At 39.6% G+C, this 21,614-nt stretch overlaps 1 protein-coding gene across 1 annotated transcript in view; it reads right to left on the bottom strand.

Moving 5' to 3' along the window:
- Positions 1 to 20,371, bottom strand: part of lrrk1 (leucine-rich repeat kinase 1) — a 57,745-nt gene extending 37,374 nt beyond the window's left edge. Inside the window, exons 1-6 of the mRNA XM_084541017.1 lie at positions 20,241 to 20,371; positions 18,275 to 18,423; positions 8,317 to 8,507; positions 2,648 to 2,819; positions 1,985 to 2,164; positions 195 to 331 (exon numbers count right to left, since the gene is read on the bottom strand). Coding sequence (XP_084397143.1) covers positions 195 to 331; positions 1,985 to 2,164; positions 2,648 to 2,819; positions 8,317 to 8,507; positions 18,275 to 18,344 — 750 coding nt within the window. The 5' untranslated portion in view covers positions 18,345 to 18,423; positions 20,241 to 20,371. The remainder of the gene's footprint in view (positions 1 to 194; positions 332 to 1,984; positions 2,165 to 2,647; positions 2,820 to 8,316; positions 8,508 to 18,274; positions 18,424 to 20,240) is intronic.
- Between the last annotated feature and the right edge of the window lie 1,243 nt (positions 20,372 to 21,614).

Below are 21,614 nucleotides of genomic sequence, written 5' to 3'. Positions count from 1 at the left end.
AGATGTCACCCAGACATCCAACAAGCTGACTAGAAACATGGTGTATTAGTTTGACGAAGATCTGCCATTAGTGCTCCCTGAGAGTCTGTCTGAGGTTATTGCTGTGGTCAAAAACTAAACAGAAAATAATTATTAGGACCAACAAGAGCACTCTCCTCTTAAATCCTCCCATTTATTGATTAAAGTAAACTGACCTTATCTCCTTCTGCACTGGATGTTTCCTCTAGTCTGAGTCTGAGGAGATGTTTGCTGAAGGCTGGATGGTCCATCAGTGTGTATGAGGAGAATCCAGCTCCATTCTGCAGCAGAAAGCCAGCTATCTCCTCATTACCTACAATGCAAGACACATTATGTATTATTATTTATTCTGCCACAGATTAACAAAATATCTTTCGCCCAGCAGTTCCAGCAGTCCTGTTAATTCATGGCTGGTTTCTAAAGCTGCTTTAGTTGTGCATATACAAGCCATGCCAAAACAGGGAACATTCAAAAGCAAATTTTACATCTCAGATTCAAGATGAATGGCGTGCTCAATTCCTTTTGAGTTTGATTTGGGTGCTCTTCGGTCCAAGGTAGAACATCTAAGAGGCAGTATAGAGAAGGAATTCTCTGATAGCCGAGACACTCCTTAATTAAAATGTCTTTATTACAAAAATGACATGTCCTAACTGGACAACTTTAAAATGCCCACGCGTAGCGGCATGGGGCGTTCTTCAGGGCATAGTGAAGCAGATAGAAAACTGACTTTGCCCTTATAAGATCAGTTTTCTATCTGCTTCACTATGCCCTGAAGAAGGCCCCATGCCGCTACGCGTGGGCATTTTAAAGTTGTCCAGTTAGGACATGTCATTTTTGTAATAAAGACATTTTAATTAAGGAGTGTCTCGGCTATCAGAGAATTCCTTCTCTATACTGCCTCGCAAATTTTACATCTGTCAGACAAAAAGAAAGCTGGAAAGCAGTCATTAAACAGAGGACTGACAAACTGAGGTAATCTGGTGCAAACTCTCCTGCATAACTGGGTTATAACTTGGTCACAACGCTATAATTATGTGTGATGATAGAATTGAATGGCTTTGGGTCATTCAGCCTTGATTTAATCAAGTCAAACACAGTGCATGGCTGAATTCAGTGATACTGTGCTGTGGCCAGTGTTCATATTTTTTGTCAACTGTCAATTGAACGCATAATTTTTCCAACTGTGAGCATAGATGTGACTTTCGCTCAGTCTGGAGGGAAATAACAACGTTCATGAGAAAAAAAAAAAAGTTTTACAACAGCTGTCAGTCGATGTGTGATTTATGGAATACAGCATGGCTGGTGCAGCTGAAAGAGAAGCCGCTGATCCACACAAACAGTTATTTCCTAGTATATGATAAGATAAGATAAGACATGTTTATTGATCCCACGCAGTCAATGATTATTCAAAAAAGCAGTACAGATCCTGGTGGAAAAAATGTGACGGGCTGGGGATGGATGGGCAGGTCAGTCAGAGATTCTATTGAACAAGAATAGCTCAAAGCTGCTCATTTAAAAAAAAAAAAAAAAGAATGGAAAAAATTAACTGTTCATTTTGGAGTCTATGAACTTAGTTCAAAATTAAAAAATGTGAACTAGTTCACTTTTATCTGTGCGAACTGAACTTTGGACTAATTCTTGTTTAGTGTGAACTTGGACAACACTGACTGTGGCATGGATCTTCTCAAATCAGCCTTACTTCCTAGAGCAGTTTAGAACAAGGAACCATAGGCTAACTGTAGATTCATAAGGTATTTGTGAGTTGCCAGGTGTACACATGAGTGAGGAAAGCAAGGACCCCCATTAGCTTGAAAGCCCACATGGTAAAACAAATCATAGCAACTGATTCTGTATTTTCAGGCCATAAATGTTGACAAGGTTTTAACAGAACTTGGTTTTAAATCAATAAAGGAGCAAACTTCACTTTCCCATGGTCTCTGGATTGTATTCTTGTGTGGGTACTTACGTGCTTGCGCAGCAGCATACAGTGGCAGCCCAGTGATGACAGCAAATTCATTACTGTGGATGGCACAGTCCTTGGCATCAGCATCATAGTTATGGACCAACAGACGAACCACATCCAGGTGACCCTGCTGGCAAGATGTGGCCAGCATCCAGTTCAGCAAGTCTCTCCTCAGGCATGGGCCTGCCAGAGAACCAACGCTGTCAGTGGAAACTGGCTACAGCTCAACAGTTAAATAGACATCTACTACTAAATTATGCACAGCAAAGCTACACTGTTAGAGCAACTTTTTTTCAGTCAATGCCACGAGACAACCCAGATGACACTGCTACGACATTACCAGGATTATCCTCAGATTTGACACAGCTCTTCTAGAAACGGGGATTTACAACATTAGCCCTGGCTGAGTAGCAGTAAATAACTAGTAAAGAGATTTTGACATAAAAAAAAGGCAATTATTTGAAGCATTCGTTTTATGAGCAGTAAGTAAAATCACGAACATGCTGAATAAACTTCTCATCATCTTCATCTTCTCATCAACTTCTTCATCATCTTAATTGTGTCACGGCTGCATGTCACCAACTGGCTTATCATTTAAAATACATGTTTAAGCAAAATAACAGGCAGTATCTCATGAATGCTGAACTACACATTTTTTCCACCTACCAGGTATGGAGTCCAGTAGCTCTTTGACCAGGCTGGTGTGGCCATAGTATGCTGCCAGGATGACTGGGTTGGTGTTGGAGGGCTCCTGGGGCACAGTGATACGAGCTTCTTTTAGGAGGTAACGCACAGTATGTAGATCGGCATGCTGAGTGGCCACACACAGGAGACGTGCCTATGACAACACACACAATGAGAACACTTCAAAACCAGTGAACCTCGGCCACTCAGAGCAGCGTGGAACTGAAACACTCCCCGAGTCTCCCCAAGAAACACTCCCTCCATCTAAGGTAAGTATCTATCTATGTACAGATATGTTGAATTAAAAATACATTCCACCAATCAGAAAACATACACCGATCAGGCATAACATTATGACCACCCTCCTAATATTGTGTAGGTCTCCCTTGTGCCTCCACAACAGTTGTGACTGATTAGAGAATGGACATGGGCCTTCTGAGGGTGTCCTTTGGTGTCTGGCAACAGAATGTTGTTAGTGGGGGCCTTTGGGTCCTATGGGTTGAGGGGAGGGGCCTCTGTGGATCATCCCACAGATACTTGATCTGTTTGGATCTAGTGAATTTGGAGGCCAGGTCAACACCTTGTTCTGTTCTTCATGTTTTTTGAGTTGTTCCTAAAGCGTTTTTGTGTGTGTGTCTGTGTCAGGCTGCATCCTGCTGGGGATGGCTGCTGCCATCAAGGAGTGTCATTGCTATGGGGTGGGGGTGCCTGGTCTGGTCTAGGTGGGTGCTACATGTCTAAGTAACATCCACATGAATGCCAGGTCCAAAAGTTTCCCAGCAGAACACTGAATTGCCTCAAGATGGTCAATGTTATTTACTTCTCCTGTCAGGGGTTTTAATGTTGTGGCTGATCAGTATATATAACAGCATTATAATGTTTTTCTGACTTCACCAATCAGCCTTTTTTTTCATAAAGTTTGAATAACTAAAGCATTATAAGAATTATATTTCCCATTTCTTACTGCAGGTCAGGTGCATATTCTGATCCCATCTATAATCCAATCTCTATTAATTTATTTTTACATATTTTTGATATTTGCTGGATGTTAAACCATGTATATGTCTATCATGTGTAGTTAAGTGGTTAGAAATCAGTGTAAAACATTTTGATTGTCTGGCGGAATAGTTTGATGTTGGAGTCCTTGATACGGAAAGTGAGTCTATCAACAAATATATGAGCATAGTTGGACAAAATCAATCTTGGTGATGATCCTTATCTGACTAGATTCCATAACTTTCTTCTGCATCTGACAGTCTTCCTCAGCAAAGGAAAAAAATTAAGTTAGTTTGTGCTTTCAACTCTTTGACCAAGTTGTGTTCCCCCTTGTGGGCCATTTGGTGTGTGCACCAATGGAAACATTGGTCAGTGTTTTATGAGCTGCCAATCAATGATGGATGAAATTATAGTGTTAGGTCAGTTTGCGGTCTCATTTCATCTTATTAAATTTTTAAGTTCAAGTCTCAGTTTCAGGCTTTTAGGAACACAAGTCCAAGCATGTTAAAAAAACAAACAAAAAAATACTGTTGAGCCTCAGCAACAAGAGCTCCAGACCTCAACAACAAAGTATTTAAACGTCACATGTTCTCCTGCTTCCTTTTGTTTCGTTCACTATTAAGTGTGTGAGACCGGTTTTTCAGGTTTAACGGTGATAACGTTTCACACTCCTTACTTTAACGATACCAGTCTTTTCCATAAGCTGCTGCATTTTCTGTTACATGTAAACCCATCAAGATACAGAACAGTCCAACCAAGTTAATGTTACATCAGGAGGGTAATTAAGGGGAAAATACATTTAATAAATCAGTCTTCAAATGTTCCTGGTTAAAGATAAGACAAGATAGAATAATGCTTTTATTTATCAATCTTGTAGAATCTTGTATCAATATTTGGTATTGCATACATCAGGCACAGACTGGGATGAAGAGTCAGTCGACTGATATCTGAGCTGGATGCAAAACTCATTGGAAAGAGTTGAGTTTTCATATATGATTCATATGTTTGCTCAAGCCCCCCCACCAATGATATCATCAAACTGGGCTGAATTCAACATTCTGTTCAAACTGGACGACCTTCATCTTCATCCTCAATAAGGCTCATACTGACTAGTGGAGCATAGCCAACTGCCACTCTCAAACACGAACCCTTGGCTTGTATGCTAATAGTAATACATAGCACTAACTGCATTTAAACCATTATCTCCTGGACATTAGTTCCTGCTCCGGGAAATCCCATGTTATTGTTATTCTTAAGACATCAGACATAAAGCAGTTCAATACCTCAGTGAGACATATAACAAGATACAGAAGAGCACAGTCTTTTACTCCTTTCGCTAAATGTTGAACGTATTAACTACAAAAATGTGTTTCTCATAGTGTTATTTTCTGCTAAACAATTCAAATAATCAATCCCCAAATTTAATCCTATCTCAACTACCTAATTACTGAACGTTTTCCAGCTCAGCCACTCTACACGGGATACATGGAACATGGGTAGTGTCAAAACAGGACGGCAGAGTGACTGTTTCTATTCAGTACTCCAGTAAGTTATCTGCTGCAATTTATGGCCCTGATGTTGAATATTATCGAAGTCGGCTAAATGTACCTTTGGACCTTTGGGAATATAGGTTGTTAAATGAATTTATTGTGAGTAGGCTGCTGTGCTGCTCTGAGTAGGCTGCTCTGCAGGCTGTACTGCAGCTGGGCAGAGGCTGTGAATATATATAGCTGAAATGTATTAAAAGGAAAAACCACGATGGTGACGTGGGGCTCTGTAAAAAGATGAAAGATGAAAAAGCAGGAACCACAAGCACGCACAACTTGGGCTTAAATCTAACATCCACATGCTAATATAATCACAACATTCATGTTTAGCAGGACAGAGTTAACCATCAACACCATGTTGTCATGCTAATATCAGATAACTAGCACAGCTAGGGCAGACTCGATCTGTAGCTTTACAAGTATCTGGTTATACATTAAATAGTTAATCTAGCTAATCTAAGAGTTGGACATATCAGAACTTTGACCTATCATAACAATCCAATGTAGAGATTCTATTGCTAAACCAGCAAATACACAAAATGAAGGACTTGTATGTTTCATATTTCGATTTGATAATTTAACCATAAATACCTAAATATTTGAAGTTATTAGTCTAACAGACTGAACAGTCAAACTGACTTTGTGACATTTATGCAAGTTAGAAATGTAGACTGTCACATTTTTAATGCTTCCTGTATTTATGCAACGAGGCATCCTTGGATCTCCTGGAACTTGATAACAAACCAATCTGTTACACTGGTACAGAAAGTAGGCCAGAGTCTCTCCTGACGCCTGAGAAGGATGCATTTCCAAATAACAGCAGTACACCCACCCACCCCTCGTCACACGTCAGTAAACACAGTGCACTGCACCACTGCAAGAAACACTCTCTATCTCTGCAAGGAGTAACGCAACGATGACACAGGAATAAGAACAAAGGAAGGGAGAAGCACACATGAAAGACTGGCAAATACCTGGGTGAATGACAAAAACAGAAAGTATTTCTTTGCTACGTAGGAATAGATGTTTAGTTCCTGAAAAAAGACGAACTCTCCATGCAAACTTAAATTTAATTCAGTTTAAGAATACAGTTTTGTCCCAGACATCTCTGTGAAATGTATTTAAATATAATCTGAAAACAACATTTAGTTGTAATATAAACTTCAGTATTGAGTTTTTAAATTTCCCCTGACCCTCTAACCAGTCTTGCATGTTTCTTGCAAAATTGAATTCACTTTGTCATTGTGGGTGAGAAAACAATGACAATTTTAAACCATTTAAAGTTAATTCTACAGCAAAATAAACTATGTAACGGGGTGTAAAAGTATGGATACATTTGAAGTGACTGTATGCAGAGAAAAAGTCTGGAAAGTCGAAAACTGAAAAATGTGGATTTCAGAAAACAAATAGCCTTCTCCATACCATAACCTCATTGTTTCCATCAGAAAATGTTAATTGCATGTAAATGACAGAACAATTTGGATGACTTGCTTATTAAATGTGAGGCAGTTTGCTTACATAAATACAGTCTCTTCACACAGTTTCAAGAAAACGTGCATTTTATGATTCATTTGTGATAAATTTTATATTGTGTGTATCCTAACTGATTTATTTCAGGGGTATTTATGGGTTCTGTTTTGATTTAGCACAAAGCCAGCAGGGGTTAAAGTGGCACACAATACAATACTCAAAATATGGGATTCTGCATCCACAGTAATGCCGTACAAGAGTATGTAATCTATGTTATACCATGCAAAAGCAAAGTGATACTTCAGAGAAAATCAAGTTCAACCAAATTGTTAGAGTGCGCATGACCTCATCAGGTCCCCGCAGAGATTTTCTATTGTGCTAATACTAATTCTGGACTTTGGGTAATTCCAAAACATTAAGCTAAAGCCATTGTTTTGTTGACTTGGCTTGGTACTTTGAGCTATTCATGACTCACTCCACCGTGACCACCGTGCTTCACCATACTCGTGGTGTTTTTTTTTTTTGTGATGTGCCATGCTGTTTTGGTGCCAGGCATGCTTTCATGCAAAATGTTAAATGTTGGTCTCATCAGACCATATCATATTTTTTCCACACGGCCCAGATAAGATCCTGTCTATGCCTTGCTAGCTCTTGGTAGTAGCATGCAACCATGAAATCCTAAATCCTGCCAGAGCAGCTGGGATGTATTAAGCTAACCAGAGTCCTTTCAGGTGAAGACAGGTGTGTGTGCTATTTCACATGAGCTTGGTGTAATGTTGATTCTGAACACAGCTACCTGATCAGTGTGGACACTTTATTTTACAGTTTATTTTATTTTATCTAAAATGTCACTTTGCCTTTCAGTGGCTTTGGTTCTGATATATTTATCAATGTTTTTGTTTTGTGGGAAATTTGTTTCTCAGATTGCAAAAACAAAAAAAATAATTTGAAGCAAGGTTATCCAGAGAAGATTTATTGAGAGCAATGAGCTCTTCTTCAGCAATGATCTTATGGTCTCTCCTTCAGACTCAATAAATGAATACCAGAGAGCTGGCCAGTACAACCACATTCTGATCTGCTGATCACTGAGCAGATCCACAGGAGCTGTTGGTAGTTAATCAAGGGCACTTCAGGGCGTCTTTCTGAGTACCAGGCTCCTATTGTCAATTGCCTGGCTTGCAGTGGCCTGGCTTGTAGTAGTTTATTAACCTGATCAAAGACAAGGGTTTATGAAGTGCAATTGTAAAAAATGTAGAGGGTCACCATCAGGGTCATCAAGAAACACAGTGCAACCATCGACAGTGTGTGTTTCTCGATGATCCTGATGAAGGCCACAAACCGAAGCATGTTGGTCTAATAAAGCTGTTCAATTTACTATAAGGGCTACTGCATTCTGGACCTTTCTATAAGACTGTTTCCTCCTCCATGCACCTTGGTAGCAGGTGAAGTCTTGCCAGAAATTCACAAGAGATTACTCATATCTCACCCAACTGTATTAGAGCTCTGTTGCACGTATAGAATATAGTCCAATTAAAACCATTTTTCATTAAAATGTATGACAAGCTTAACGGACTAATGTTGTATTAAACATATAATGGTATCAACTATAGCCAGACCACTAGTGCAGTTGTTACTCACCCTGTCAATGTGGGGCATCCCTACGCTGCATTCCCTACAACAAGCTTGCTGAATCAGCTCCCTGGCAACCTCTTCTTCTCCATCTTCATAAGCTGCCTGGATGTTCTCCAGAGTGGGGGAAGGAACCAGTGCAGAGTTGGTCCCGGTACCCTCCACCAACGATGCTTTGGCTCCCATTTCCTCCCCAGGGCCTGACAACACAAAATTAAAAAATACTACTTGTGAGGAGGAATGGGATCATACAGAGGCTCATGGCAGCATGTTGCAGGTTGAACACATTGTATTACTGTAGTCCTGTTAGCAGCATGCAGTCGGAACTAGGTCATCTTATTAAAGAATGCTCTCATGGCTGGAACTACAGTGCAGCTGACTGGATTAGTGCACACTGTGAAACAGTAATAGCTTCTGGTGGCAGGTGTAACAAGCACTTAATACTCAACTTGCATCAGTCAGAGATATTTGCATTTAAATGCAAAAACAGTAATACTCTTGGACTCCAAAGGCCAATACTGAGTATATGGTCCCCATTGTCTATATTCCTTTTTCTTTTCTTTTTTCAGGATTCATGTGTAAAACTGAATCAGTACACAAGAACAACAAGCTGACATTTGTGCAGCAGATAGCCAAGTGTAAATTAAGCGAATGCAGTAAGAAATACAGTACATACTCTGAGGTGTTCTGCTAATATAAACATACAATTTACCTAAAAGCCGAAGTAACATATGAAAATAAAATATAACCAACTCATTTTTATGATTTTATAAAAGACAAGACAATAACATTGGACTAAAAACATCATTGTCTTTAACACCACATAACAACAAAAATACAAAACAATGCTCTTTGATCAACACACAGCGTAATTGCTGGTGTGTTCATTGTGTTATTGACTTATCACACTGTAAGGTGTCTTTTGAATGAGTCTGATGCAGATTTACGAAGCCAGAGTGACTCTTCCTGCAGTAAGTGCTGTAATCAAGACCCTCTGTGGATCAGGTTTGTTCCAGTGCATCCCACAGATACTTGATCAGTTTGGGATCTAGTGAATTTGGAGGCCAGGTCAACACCTTGTTCTGTTCTTCATGTTTTTTGAGTTGTTCCTAAACTGTTTTTGTGTGTGTGTCTGTGTCAGGCTGCATCCTGCTGGGGATGGCTGCTGCCATCAAGGAGTGTCATTGCTATGGGATGGGGGTGTCTGGTCTGGTCTGGTCTAGGCGGGCGGTACATGTCTAAGTAACATCCACATGAATGCCAGGTCCAAAAGTTGCCCAGCGGAAAATTGAATTGTCACAAGATGGTGAATGTTATTCACTTCCCCTGTCAGTGGTTTTAATGTTGCGGCTGATCTGTGTATGCAATGTATTGTTGTGACTGATGTAGTGTTTTTGTAAGCAATGAAATCTAAGTAAGCGAAGTTACAGGAAACTGCAGCTAGCATTAGCTCAGCTTCTCAGTGGTTCTTTTGATGGGTAAGCTTCTCTCAGTCCAATCTTTCATGGCCCTAATGCCATATCCACAGACAACAAGACCTTGAGGAAAATGATTATCTGGTCTGACGAGACAAGAATTCAACACTGGGCAAAACTCCAAGCACTATGTCTTGAGCAGGCATCACTTAACTACTTACGGACTTTGTGGAAGCAAGGTAGTGGCAGCATCATGTTGTGTGAGTGTTTCTCAGCATTGTGGCTGAGGGAGGAGGGATGAATTCAGACAAATAAAGAGAGGTCATGAAATAAATTTAAAAAAAAGTTCAAACGATATAGGATAGAGGCAATAGTTCACCATACAGTGTGAGTGACCTGACGCATACAGCCAAGTCAACATTAGAGTGGTCTCCGGCCAAGTGTCTGTCGGTCATCTGACTCTGGACAACCCAGCCAATTTAACCCCACCACTTCATTCAAGTACCTTACAATCTGAAGACATTTGAGAGAATCTTCCAGGAAGAATGGTATAAACTGTCCAAATCAAGGTGTGTTTAAGACTGTTTGCCTTTTCGTATACTGGTGCTAAGAATTCTTGGGCATTAAAGTTCTAATTCTGAGTGCGCAGAATACAACTAAGCATGTACTGGTTTCTGACAACTCTGACTAAATTATAAAAAATAACACGAAGATTTCTTAAAAAACCACAAACATGCATACTAAAATGCACAATGACAGTTATGTTACAGCTGAGGCATCCAAATGAGGCTAGAGGATTTCCTCTCAGCTGTGAAAAAATTAGGCATCAGTGAACTTCCGCATGTTGTATGCAAAGAGGAATATACATATACTGTACGTCTATGCTGACAGTTGGGAATGGCAAGTTAACAGGTTTACCATGTTTATTTTTGGAACTGATTTGGCATAAAGCACTATGCATACTGCGCTGTAATGTCTGGATCAATATGGTTAACCATCTGCTTGTAATTCAAGTAGCTGAAGCACAAACTGACAAATATTGCCCTCATCATGCTGGTGAAGCTGAAACTCACAGCTCACTCAAACCGGTTATTCATTTTCAAGTCTGTTTGTGTGGTTATTCACTTCGCTTTTCCTCCGTTATTCATTTCCTCTTTCAGCTGTGTCTGAGCTGCATGTGTCTACTTTATGCAGCCCAGTGGTTCTTTAAATAAATAATTAAAAAAGACTTGATGCTTAGGCTATTTGAGAAAGCCTGAGGGAGTGAAACCATTAGACCCACATTAGACTCACAGACCTCTCATCCACCATCAATGCTCCCCTATCACAGCCTTACAGAAATAGCATGGGAAAGCTGGAAGAAGACCTTGAGAATGATGAGGTGGCCAACATCACCCCATTATTAAACTTCCCTTTTCCCTTGTCCATTGGTCCATTACTTCTGAATAACATGAATAAACCGGAATTACCACCCCAAAGTGGTATTACTTCCGTGTCTGTCCAACCTAGTGTAAAGGACAGTGAATATGCAGTGAAAACTTCGAAAGAATTTATTTATTTATTTATTAGTGTTTTTGCAGAACACCACAGTGAAGACGACCTTTAAAGTTTTTTGATATAAAATAAAAGCTGTTCAAAAACGCAACAAAACCAATCAAAACACTGGATTGATATTTTGTTTAGTACCTTAACCACACAGATTTCTTGTGTTATCATAAAAACAATGGAGTCAAAGCATAGAAATCTTCTCACAACAAACCACCACAACTGCTCATACCTGGCTACTACAAAGCCATTTGATGAGATCATGTAGTCCACTGAGCTTATTTATTCTTTAGAAATCTAGAAATTAGAAGTGAAGACGGCCAATTTGGCAACACTGAGTCTAACGGCCTCTTCAGACCATGCATAATGATCTGATCTGGGCTATCCGATTGCAAGAGACCAGCTTTAGGTACATGTGTTCAGAGCTGGCACTAACATGCATCGCCAGATCCAATCTCAGTTTCGTGCTCTGTATGCAGATAACCCCAGCATCATCTGAGGGGGGTAGGTGATTGTAACATGCAGACACATGCGGACCCATGTAACACTGACCACCTCCAAATGTGGTCAGAGATCACATCTCTCAAATGCGATCTCAATGCGTTCTGGAGGTGTTCACGCCTGTCTTTTACGTGATCAGATTGTCCAGATCTTAATGCAAGGTCTGAATGGGTCCAAAGTGAAAGTCCGTGCCAAATTCGAAGAAATTCAGTCAAGGCATTCCCATCATATCACATTCATAACAATGGGATGAACAAATGTACAGGTATGTATACAGATGAATGAACACCCTCCAGCCAGTCATCAGCTATTATCAAATAAGGTTTACGAACAGTAGTCACTAAAGATCACTGTGATTAGTAATAGATGTGATCAGAGAGGAGGGTAGAAATGAGACACAAGAACCTGTTACAGAAAAGTAAGACCTACATTTTTATCTACTTTATGTGTCCTGTTACAATTCTCAATTCAGTCTTGCTGTTATAAAGCAACACTATGCTGTCTCTGGTCTCTTTTTCCCAAATGTAAGATTTGTACACAACACTGCATGAAACCTACCAGAATCATCATGTGAGGGTGGAGATTTCTTGGCACTAAATACTGTGTAAGCAGCTGGCTTTGAGCCAAAGGATCTTAATGACACAATGCAGAAACAAATTCAGCATAACACTAAAAAAAGAAACTGTTTAAGGTGGATTGATCAAGTCACGGCCAATACCTAATCTGCTTAATGAGGTCAGTGGCAGACACTGACTGATACCTGATACTGATACCGACTTGACAGATTACATCAGTTTTATTTTTAATATCAAATGACTAATTATTCTCTTGATTAATCATTAACCTTTAATCAGTAACATCATTACTGGTGTATAAATAGTGAAAACAATGGGTTGTGGCATTTCACAGTGTCCCACTGGCCAAGGTGACCATCGGTTAAAACCAATTTTGTATTTTTTGCTTGTATTATTAATTAAACAATGACTTGGTTATGATTAGTTGTTGTCAATGCATACATAAAACGGATTAACCAACTAATTGTTTGAGCTCTATGTAGCATAACACACTTCTATCTGAATGTTGTCTGGAGGTACTGGACCAGAGGTCATTATCCAAATAACATATCCAGACATACATCGATCAGCCACAAGTAAATAACATTGACCACCTTGTGACAATACAGTGTTCTACTGGGAAACCCTGCTAACGACATTCTGTTGCCAGACACCATGGGACACCCTCAGAAGGCCTATGTCCATTCTGATGAGTCACAACTGTTTTGGAGGCACAAGGGAGACCTACACAATATTAGGAAGGTGGTCATAATGTTATGACCAATCGGTAGAAATTAGACCACCACTTGGTATTGAATGGAGATGAGGTAAAATTCTCAGTTGATGGTAGTAGTATTCAAAAACATACCCAGTACATTCAGGATTCTGTTCAGAGAAACAGCTTTGGAGTACCTTATCAAGTGTAATGTAAGGCACGTACTTAACAGCTTCACTGCTTAGATTATGACTAGGGACGTTTGCTGAATGTAGTTCACCCTCGTTCTTACCTAATGCTTTCTGTTCATCCCTACGGTCTTCCTTTGAATGTAACCAAAGAAGCTGTCAAAGCAGCAATGAACACTTCAAGGATTATAGAGACTTAAAGCGCTTAAGAAGCTCATAGAATTCAATTTAGTGTTTCCAGCGTATCCCTGTAGCTCTTCACACTCCTCTCTCAGAAACTGTTCCTATAATTCTATAAATTCTATAATTGGAAATTAATTTCTTTGATGTAAACTACAGTGCATTCTCTTTGGCAACTATGTCAGTTTAAATTTCTCCTACATCTTTGTCTCATCTCGTCATGCCAAGGGAATTTCCACCTTAATCCTCTCAACACAAAGCATTCATTTAGTGTTTCACTTTCACTCTGCCAGTGCTGGGACACGATAAAGAGACAGTTGCAATACACACCCACTGTAGAGACCATTTAATCCTAATGGCAAACACACAGGCTGACACATCACTAACAGGGCAAACTACTGCAAATTAATCATCACATACACAACCAAAAGACAATAACTGCATTAACACTAGTCTGACTGTCAGGAGATTCTATTATAGATTATTAACACTAAGTGCTCGATGGTCCCTGAACGTGCAATGGAATCAAGAGTGGCATAACTCACACATTTGTAAGATATACATATTTATAAAAAAAAAAAAACAGTATACATGATGTACCTGCTGGAACATTGATCTTAAAGGCCCACAGACAGTCACACCACAGACTTAAAACATCAACCAACATAAATTGCACCCCTAAAAATGCTTTAAAAAGTTATAATCCTCCAAATGTCTCTAAGTCTTCTTCTCTAAGTCTGTCTTCAATGTCTCTTTTTGATCTGGCAAAATTTCAGCAATAGCTATTTATTGTATTTATATTTGTGATTAGCTCGCAATATTGTGCTTTGAAATTTCATTTCAAGACACTTTAAATGTACTGCTTCAAAGCAAGCTTGGGAGGCCATGGTCCAAATCCTTCTGTCATTTGTCTTCTAAATGTAATTCACCACATGGATCTACAGACCACACTGGCTGATCCAGATCTGTGTCGATTAACTGCAACAAGAATCAAAGCTCAGTGCAGAACATCTTTAAGGCTCAGCCAGTCCTACATGTGCAGCATATAAACAACGCTGCAGTCAGCATTTAGCTCTGCCCCTCTCCTCCTTTCGCCTACTAACCTGCTCATAGCGAAGAAGCAAATCCTTCTCTTCGCCCTGCCTCCATTACATCTAGACCTGATCACTTTCCTTTCACGGCATCGCTTTAGTTTGTTGGCGTGGTTTCTACCCAGCGTCCTCAATCATCCTGGCTGCGCTCCTTAGATGATCAGTTACAGACTGAGGAGACTAGCGGGATGGGAGACGCTGGGCGAGAGAGGTAGTGGAAGAGGAAGGGGGAGGGGGACGCAAGGAGAGGGATGGGGATGATGCTCCTTTGTTAAAGAGCCCCGCCAGCTTCTGAGCTTCCAGTCTTTCCTGATTTTCACTTTCTGCACTATGATCTACTCTGAGTTTCACAGTGGAACCTTTATAGGAAAAATAATCCCATCACAAGTCCAGCACAAGTTTGCCTTATCGTATATCTTGTTTTGACAAACAGTATTTACCAAGACAATATAGAAAGAAAATAAAATCATAACAAGACAAGATGAATGAAGAGGCTGCAACAAGACAGTTATAAGCATGCTGTTGTTTAATCACAAGTTAAGCAAACAGGAAGAGTATTACTTCACCAATCTATGAGTTAAAAAGGACCAGTACCTCCACTTCTTAGAGCTGCTGTGGAGAGGTTTTAAGTGTACTGTATAAGAGAGGTAATTGTCAGCCTTTATCTTTATCTTTATTATGCCCAGTGGAGACAGAGGTTCAGGCCCTGTTCAAAGTAGCATAGCTCAAAGAATAGTACAAAGAGAAACCTTTAGCAACATCAAATGGAAAAACATCACCATCTTTCACTCTAACTGTATTGCCTGACACATTTCTGTGAGACCCCACCACTCATCCACAGCTTTTCTCCTAGTTGACACCGAACCATCAACGGTCCGAGGCCAAAGGGGTGAACACACCCCGCCAAAACTAGTTTGACACTTTTTGGTTAAAGCTACGTAGGGCCTCCGATGCAGCTTGCACCAGTAATACAGAAAGGAATATCTAAAATTGTGTCAGAGGATTTGAAACCAAAGTTATCTCAGCACCTCACATCTGGATATATACACAGAACTCATTGTGAAAGAGATTCAATAACATTATAAACAAAAATTTGCAACAGCCACAGTACATCCATTTTCGCACCTTATCGTTTATCGTTCCTATGTACATTTACTTCTATTTCTTGTAGAGTTGTACATATGCAAATCTTGTATATTTTTGCTTATACTATTGTATTTTATTTATTTCTTTGACTATCTTACACCCATTTTTCTTTTTACTAGTGTTTTTTTTTTAAAGAGTGTTTTTTTTTTTAAAGAGTGTTTTTTTTTTAAAGAGTGTTTTTTTATGTGCAACTGAGCTACTGTGACCAAGCGATTTCCCCAGTGGGTCAAAAAAGCCTAGGTGTAAGTCTAAGTCTATTGTAGCAGTGCTTAAATGGCTATGGTTAGGGCAAATGAAATGAGCTGCATGCTGCACCAAAACCTATAACCAAAATCTGTGACTAAGAGAAACACAAACAGCCACCAATTTGTTAAATTTGAAGAAACATTGATTTTTCTTTCATTGTCTTAAAACTGCACTAACTGTGGTAGCGTCTGTGCAATCGGTTTTACTTTTTAATTTCAATTCTTCTTTTTTTCTTTTTTCATTAAAGCAAACACAAACTAATTGCTTTGATAGGTTTATATTCACAACTTGTTCTATAGTCATTTAAACGTCAGCATCATTAAATCAAAGTAAGTCTACAGTTATTCTTCTGTGAAGTAATCTCATAAATGTGAACCAATATTGGGTTAGCCTGTCTCTCAGTACTGACTTCACAACCCTGACTGTGGCCAGCAAGTCCACAGGATCCAAATAGAGAGCATTCTTTTTCCTTTTCTTTTCCTTTCAGCAAATATTTACTCAAATTTAGGCAAATGATGTATTTGTATTCTTTGGGGGCTGTTTTTAGCAGCAGTTTAAGCTACAATGGTCCACTGGTGTGTTTTGTCAAGGGGCTGTATGGAACCTGACATTATTTACAGCTGAATAAGTGGCTTACTCCCTAAAGTAAATGATCTTGTTTTTTAAGTGCATTTGTTACAGTGAATGTTATCCAAACAATGCTTGAAATTCATGAGAATTAAACAATCAAAATCAAAATCAAAATCAAAGCTAAGGCAATATAGCCCAAAGCTTTGTATGACAATGATGCAAACAACATTAAATATAACAGTGAAAAGGGCCTTTCCACTCACTTCACCTTAGACAAGGCTAACCACAGGGTACTTGTAACCATGGTAACTGTATCATTTCACTTCATAAAGTATTTACACCCTTTCCCCTTTTGTACCCTTTACTGTGTTGCAGATTTCATTTCAAATGGATTAAATTGGCACTACTTCACGATCTACACTCAAAGAGAGATATTCTGATACATTCTGAGCTTGTCAATTCCTCTTATTGATGCCGGGCTGTGTTTCTGACAGTAACGCATTGCAAAACAATGATGTCAAACTCTTGCATCTACGCTCCAGGAAACTTGCAACAAGGACTCATAGCGGATGGAAAGCACAGTCAAAAGCTTGGCTTCATTTCGCAGTGAAAGATGAAAACAGTGCTTGTTGGAATGACTGTAAAATGAGGTTGGAAACACCGGCAATATGCTGAGCCATCATTCCAGGTAACACGGGCTGCCATGTGTTTGACCCACTACAATGCATGAGAGCCACTGGTTTGCAACTGAGCAGCAGGTCCATTACAAAGGGAAAAATACACCGATCAGGCATAATATTATGACCACCTTTCTAATATTGTGTAGGGGTCCAAAACAGTTGTGACTCATCAAAGAATGGACATGGGCCTTCTGAGGGTGTCCTGTGTTGTTTGGCAACAAAATGTTGTTAGTGGGGGGCCTTTGAGGGGAGGGGTCTCTGTGGATCATCCCACAGATACTTGATCAGTTTGGAATCTAGTGAATTTGGAGGCCAGGTCAACACCTTGTGCTTTTTTTCATGTTTTTTTTAGTTGTACCTAAAGCGTTTTTGTGTGTGTGTCTGTGTCAGGCTGCATCCTGCTGGGGATGGCTGCTGCCATCAAGGAGTGTCATTGCTATGGGGTGGGGGTGTCTGGTCTGGTCAAGGCGGGTGCTACATGTCTAAGTAACATCCACATGAATGCCAGGTCCAAAAGTTTCCCAGCAGAACACTGAATAGTCACGAGATGGTCAATGTTATTTATTTCTCCTGTCAGTGGTTTTAATGTTATGCCTGATCGGTGTATGCCATCCTGCCACACAGGCATGCTTAGCAGATATTTTCTTTTCAGAATATGTTGTACAAATATTGTCTCTTTTCAATCATTTTAGATGACAACAGACTGTTGCTGTTAGTCAGTCAGAATAGCTTTTCCATTAGCTCCCATAAATTAGTAGATCACATCAAGTTCCTTGCTACTTATTGATAGTCAACTTACTGTACTCCAGTTTACAATACTACACTACACTCTGCTCTTAGTGTTACTCCATAATCTATTGTTGATTCTGTTGTGATTTACCATATAGTTAAACTGTAGAGAACAGTAAACCACGGATAAGAAAAGGTTTGTGTGTGCGACAAAAAGTACACTCTAGTTCACACAGCAACAAATAACGCATTTGAAACCTTCACAGTTTCAGTTCCTGTTTTGCTAAATTTAAGAAGTGTGGCAGTCACTCCACACATACAGTACAAAGATACATTTTCGAGAGAACAAAGCTGTGTCTATGACAGAATTTAGAGAGACATGGATGGCATGCTGGGAGATTACTTACTGCTTTTTGGCTCCATGTTGCCAGGAGTGTCTCCAGAGTCCTGGGGAAGGCCAACAGACCAGTAAGACATTCCTACTGGAATCAGCGGTTAGGTTACCCACTATCAGAGCACCGTTCCTCCACAGAGAGGAGGCCTGGATTTAGTCACTCTGCAAAAAGAGAAAGAAGCTGTGACAAAGAATAAATACAAACTGTATGTGTACACGTGTCATTGTGGCGGTTGTATAACACTCACAATCATGCAAATAAAAGTCAGTAACTTCAGTTTGTATTTACATAAAACATCATAGGGGAGATGGAAATGTGACCTTAGTGGCATCATTGAGTATTTCTGAAACTAATAACCTCCTGGGATTATCACACTGTACAGTTCATTGAGCTTATTTAGAACGGAGTAAACAAACAACATCCAGTGAAGTGTCTTGTCATTGAGGTAAGGTCAGAAGAGGACAGCCGCACTGGTTCAGGCTGACATAAATGCTACGCAAGTATAACTGTACAACGATTGCTCTTTACAACTGCGATTAGCATAAAAGGATATCACATTACACTAAACGTAGAAACTTGGGGCGGATGAGCAACTAAAGCAGAAGAGAGAGTGCAGCCACAGTACTTCTAGTAAGTATTCTTATAAGAGTGCTGTTTGCGTCAAAATATATCGGACAGCAATGAAATATAAGAAAATAAGAATAAGAAAAACCTTTATTAGTCCCGCAATGGGGAAACTGCAGTTCACAACAGCTTACAGAAAGATGCAGAATAAAAAAATAGCAAGAGCATGTCATATATATATATATATATATATATATATACATATACATACATGTCAGAGAAAAGAAAATAGCAGAGCTATCCAAAAACGCTTCAGTACACAACATTTGGAAGACAGATCTATTAAAATGGATGCATTGTCAGAAATGAAAATGGGACAGCCAGACAGGCAATGACTCCGGAAAAGCGTATCTAGTGGAAACATCCTGGAGCTATCCGGCACAAATATCTTGTATTTGTTTTGCTGTTGGGTTTCACCACGAACTGAAGACTCACAAAAGCACATGCTCATGGTAACAATGCTGCTTTCAGTGCATTTAGAGGTTGTACTGTAAGCTGGTCATTTATGTGTACATAGACCTATAGAACTAAATCATGTATTTTTAAAAAAATATTGCATATTCAGCTTTACGCTTCAAGTGAGGTGCAAGCAACCTTTTGCAGGTAAACACTGTGCAATTACGATCTAACACATGCCACTTAAGTTAAATCACACTCAACACTATTTACAGTAATTAATGGCAAAATAAAATAAAGAACATCTTTCCTAACCAGGTCTACACTGAATAAACCTGAACTTTTATGGTGAATATTATCATTAGGTAAAGGTTAAAGCCTGAAATGGTTTCTTTAGTCACAGACTTTACGTTAAGTAAGCACACACCTCTTTAAATCCCCCTTAATAAAGGATGGCGTGTCGCTGCATGCATTTGACCATGTACATTTAATACTTTCAGTCCACTGTGCCAACATCATGGCATGACATTGTGGTGGGGGTGGAACCGTTTTGTAAATGTTGCCACAGACACTCAGATCGGCCCTGCCTGCATACATGCATATATAGGCTTGGATCAGGACAATATTGCTATAGCAGAAAATCATCAGATTTCTAAAATTCATTTTTCTTATGAATCCAGATTTGATTTAACTTAGCGGTGAGTGGGTGGGCTGCCGCAGACATGCGTCAGATGTTTTTAAACTCGAAGCCTCTTTACTAATTATAATAACGACCAAATAAGAAGTGCAAGTTACTAATAAACAAGGAAAACAGAGGTGGGTTTCTTTATCTTCAATGACGGCGTCGCTTACTCCTCCGGGAAAGGAAACTATGGAGCACTTGTTGCGCTCATGTTTGCATGTAAAACACCAAACAGTCCATCCATAATCCCACAACATTTATTCTAACGCAACTCACCGCATGGCTCAGGCGTCCAGTGAGCATCACGACAGGGTTTCACGGCTTCACTGTCCTTGGCAGTGTCAGGTACAGATTACTGTTTAACATGAGCCTTTTACTGGACTTCCTGATTCCACGATGCAAACTTTCCAAACCGGAGGCGCGCTTGTCAAATCAAAGCTAGATAGACAGCAAAGGCACTTCCGGGGGCGCTTTTCAAAATAATGCCATTTCAATCTTTTCAATGAAAACCGGACAACGTTTTCAAAATAAATCTGGTGACTACTTTAGCCACACAAGAGTCTTCAATAGCTTCACTTCACCTTTACACTTGGTCAGAAGTGTAAGACCTAATTTCGTTGTACCTGTACAATGACAATAAGGACATTCTATTCTATTCTATTCTATTCTATTCTATTCTATAACTACTCAGATCCTTTCTTTAATTAAAAGTATCCCAACAATACAGCAATAGAAACAATACTGTAATGATAACAATAATAATAATAATAATAATAAAACATCCTGCATGAAAAACCCTACAGAAGTCCAGAACTGTTAGCAGCAAAATGTAATTAAAGTATTCAAGTAAAAGTACTGGTGTGGCCTCTAATTGATATATTATTATGTATGGCATCATTATTATTATTGTGAGATGGGTTGGTAAAGGAAAGTTCTGACACATCTGTAAAGATCCTCCTCCGTCCAGTTCATGGTATATGGGGCGATTCACGGTAGATTTGTTTGTTTGGTTCGTGGTTCAGTCCTCATCAACGGGGCGAACCATGGTTGTTTTGTTTGTTTCGTGATTCATAAAAGACTAGGCTAATTATTGAAATATTAGTTGTTGTCTACTATTAATGGTGAGAAAAACAGGTTTTGCAGTGGCAGTGTGGAGGGGGGTGACTCCAGGACGCTGGAATTCACTGTTAAGCCTTCTTGAGGTGTCGTGGGCCTAACTTAACGAAACATCGGTGAAGGGAGGTGCCCACTTGAAAACCCCAATGACATGCTGCATACTACTATTGTTTAGGCCAGGTATCTGATGTCTTCACATTGTTTGGTAGCTATGGTTAGCTGCTGAGCGGGCCATACAAGCCAGCAGCGTTAGGTTAGCTTATGTTTCATAATGTTTGAATTATCCTCTGCTGCTCTGTGGGCCTACAAGCCAGCAGCATTTACTTAGTTTATTTAGATTTTAGGTTAAGCTAGCCAGTAGCATTTGGTTAGCTTATATTTCACAAGGTTTGAGTTAGCGTCAGCTGCTGAGCGGGCCATACAAGCCAGCAGCATTTACTTAGTTTATTTAGATTGTAGGTTAAGCGTCATATTATATGACTGTAGGTTTGTTAGGATTTCTCAGCTGGACAGGGCCTCTAAATGTGTTTTGCC

The sequence above is a fragment of the Chelon labrosus genome (assembly GCF_963514085.1).
Source record: "Chelon labrosus genome assembly, chromosome: 3".
NCBI lineage: Eukaryota > Metazoa > Chordata > Actinopteri > Mugiliformes > Mugilidae > Chelon > Chelon labrosus.
This window is presented reverse-complemented; position numbering and strand designations above follow the sequence as displayed.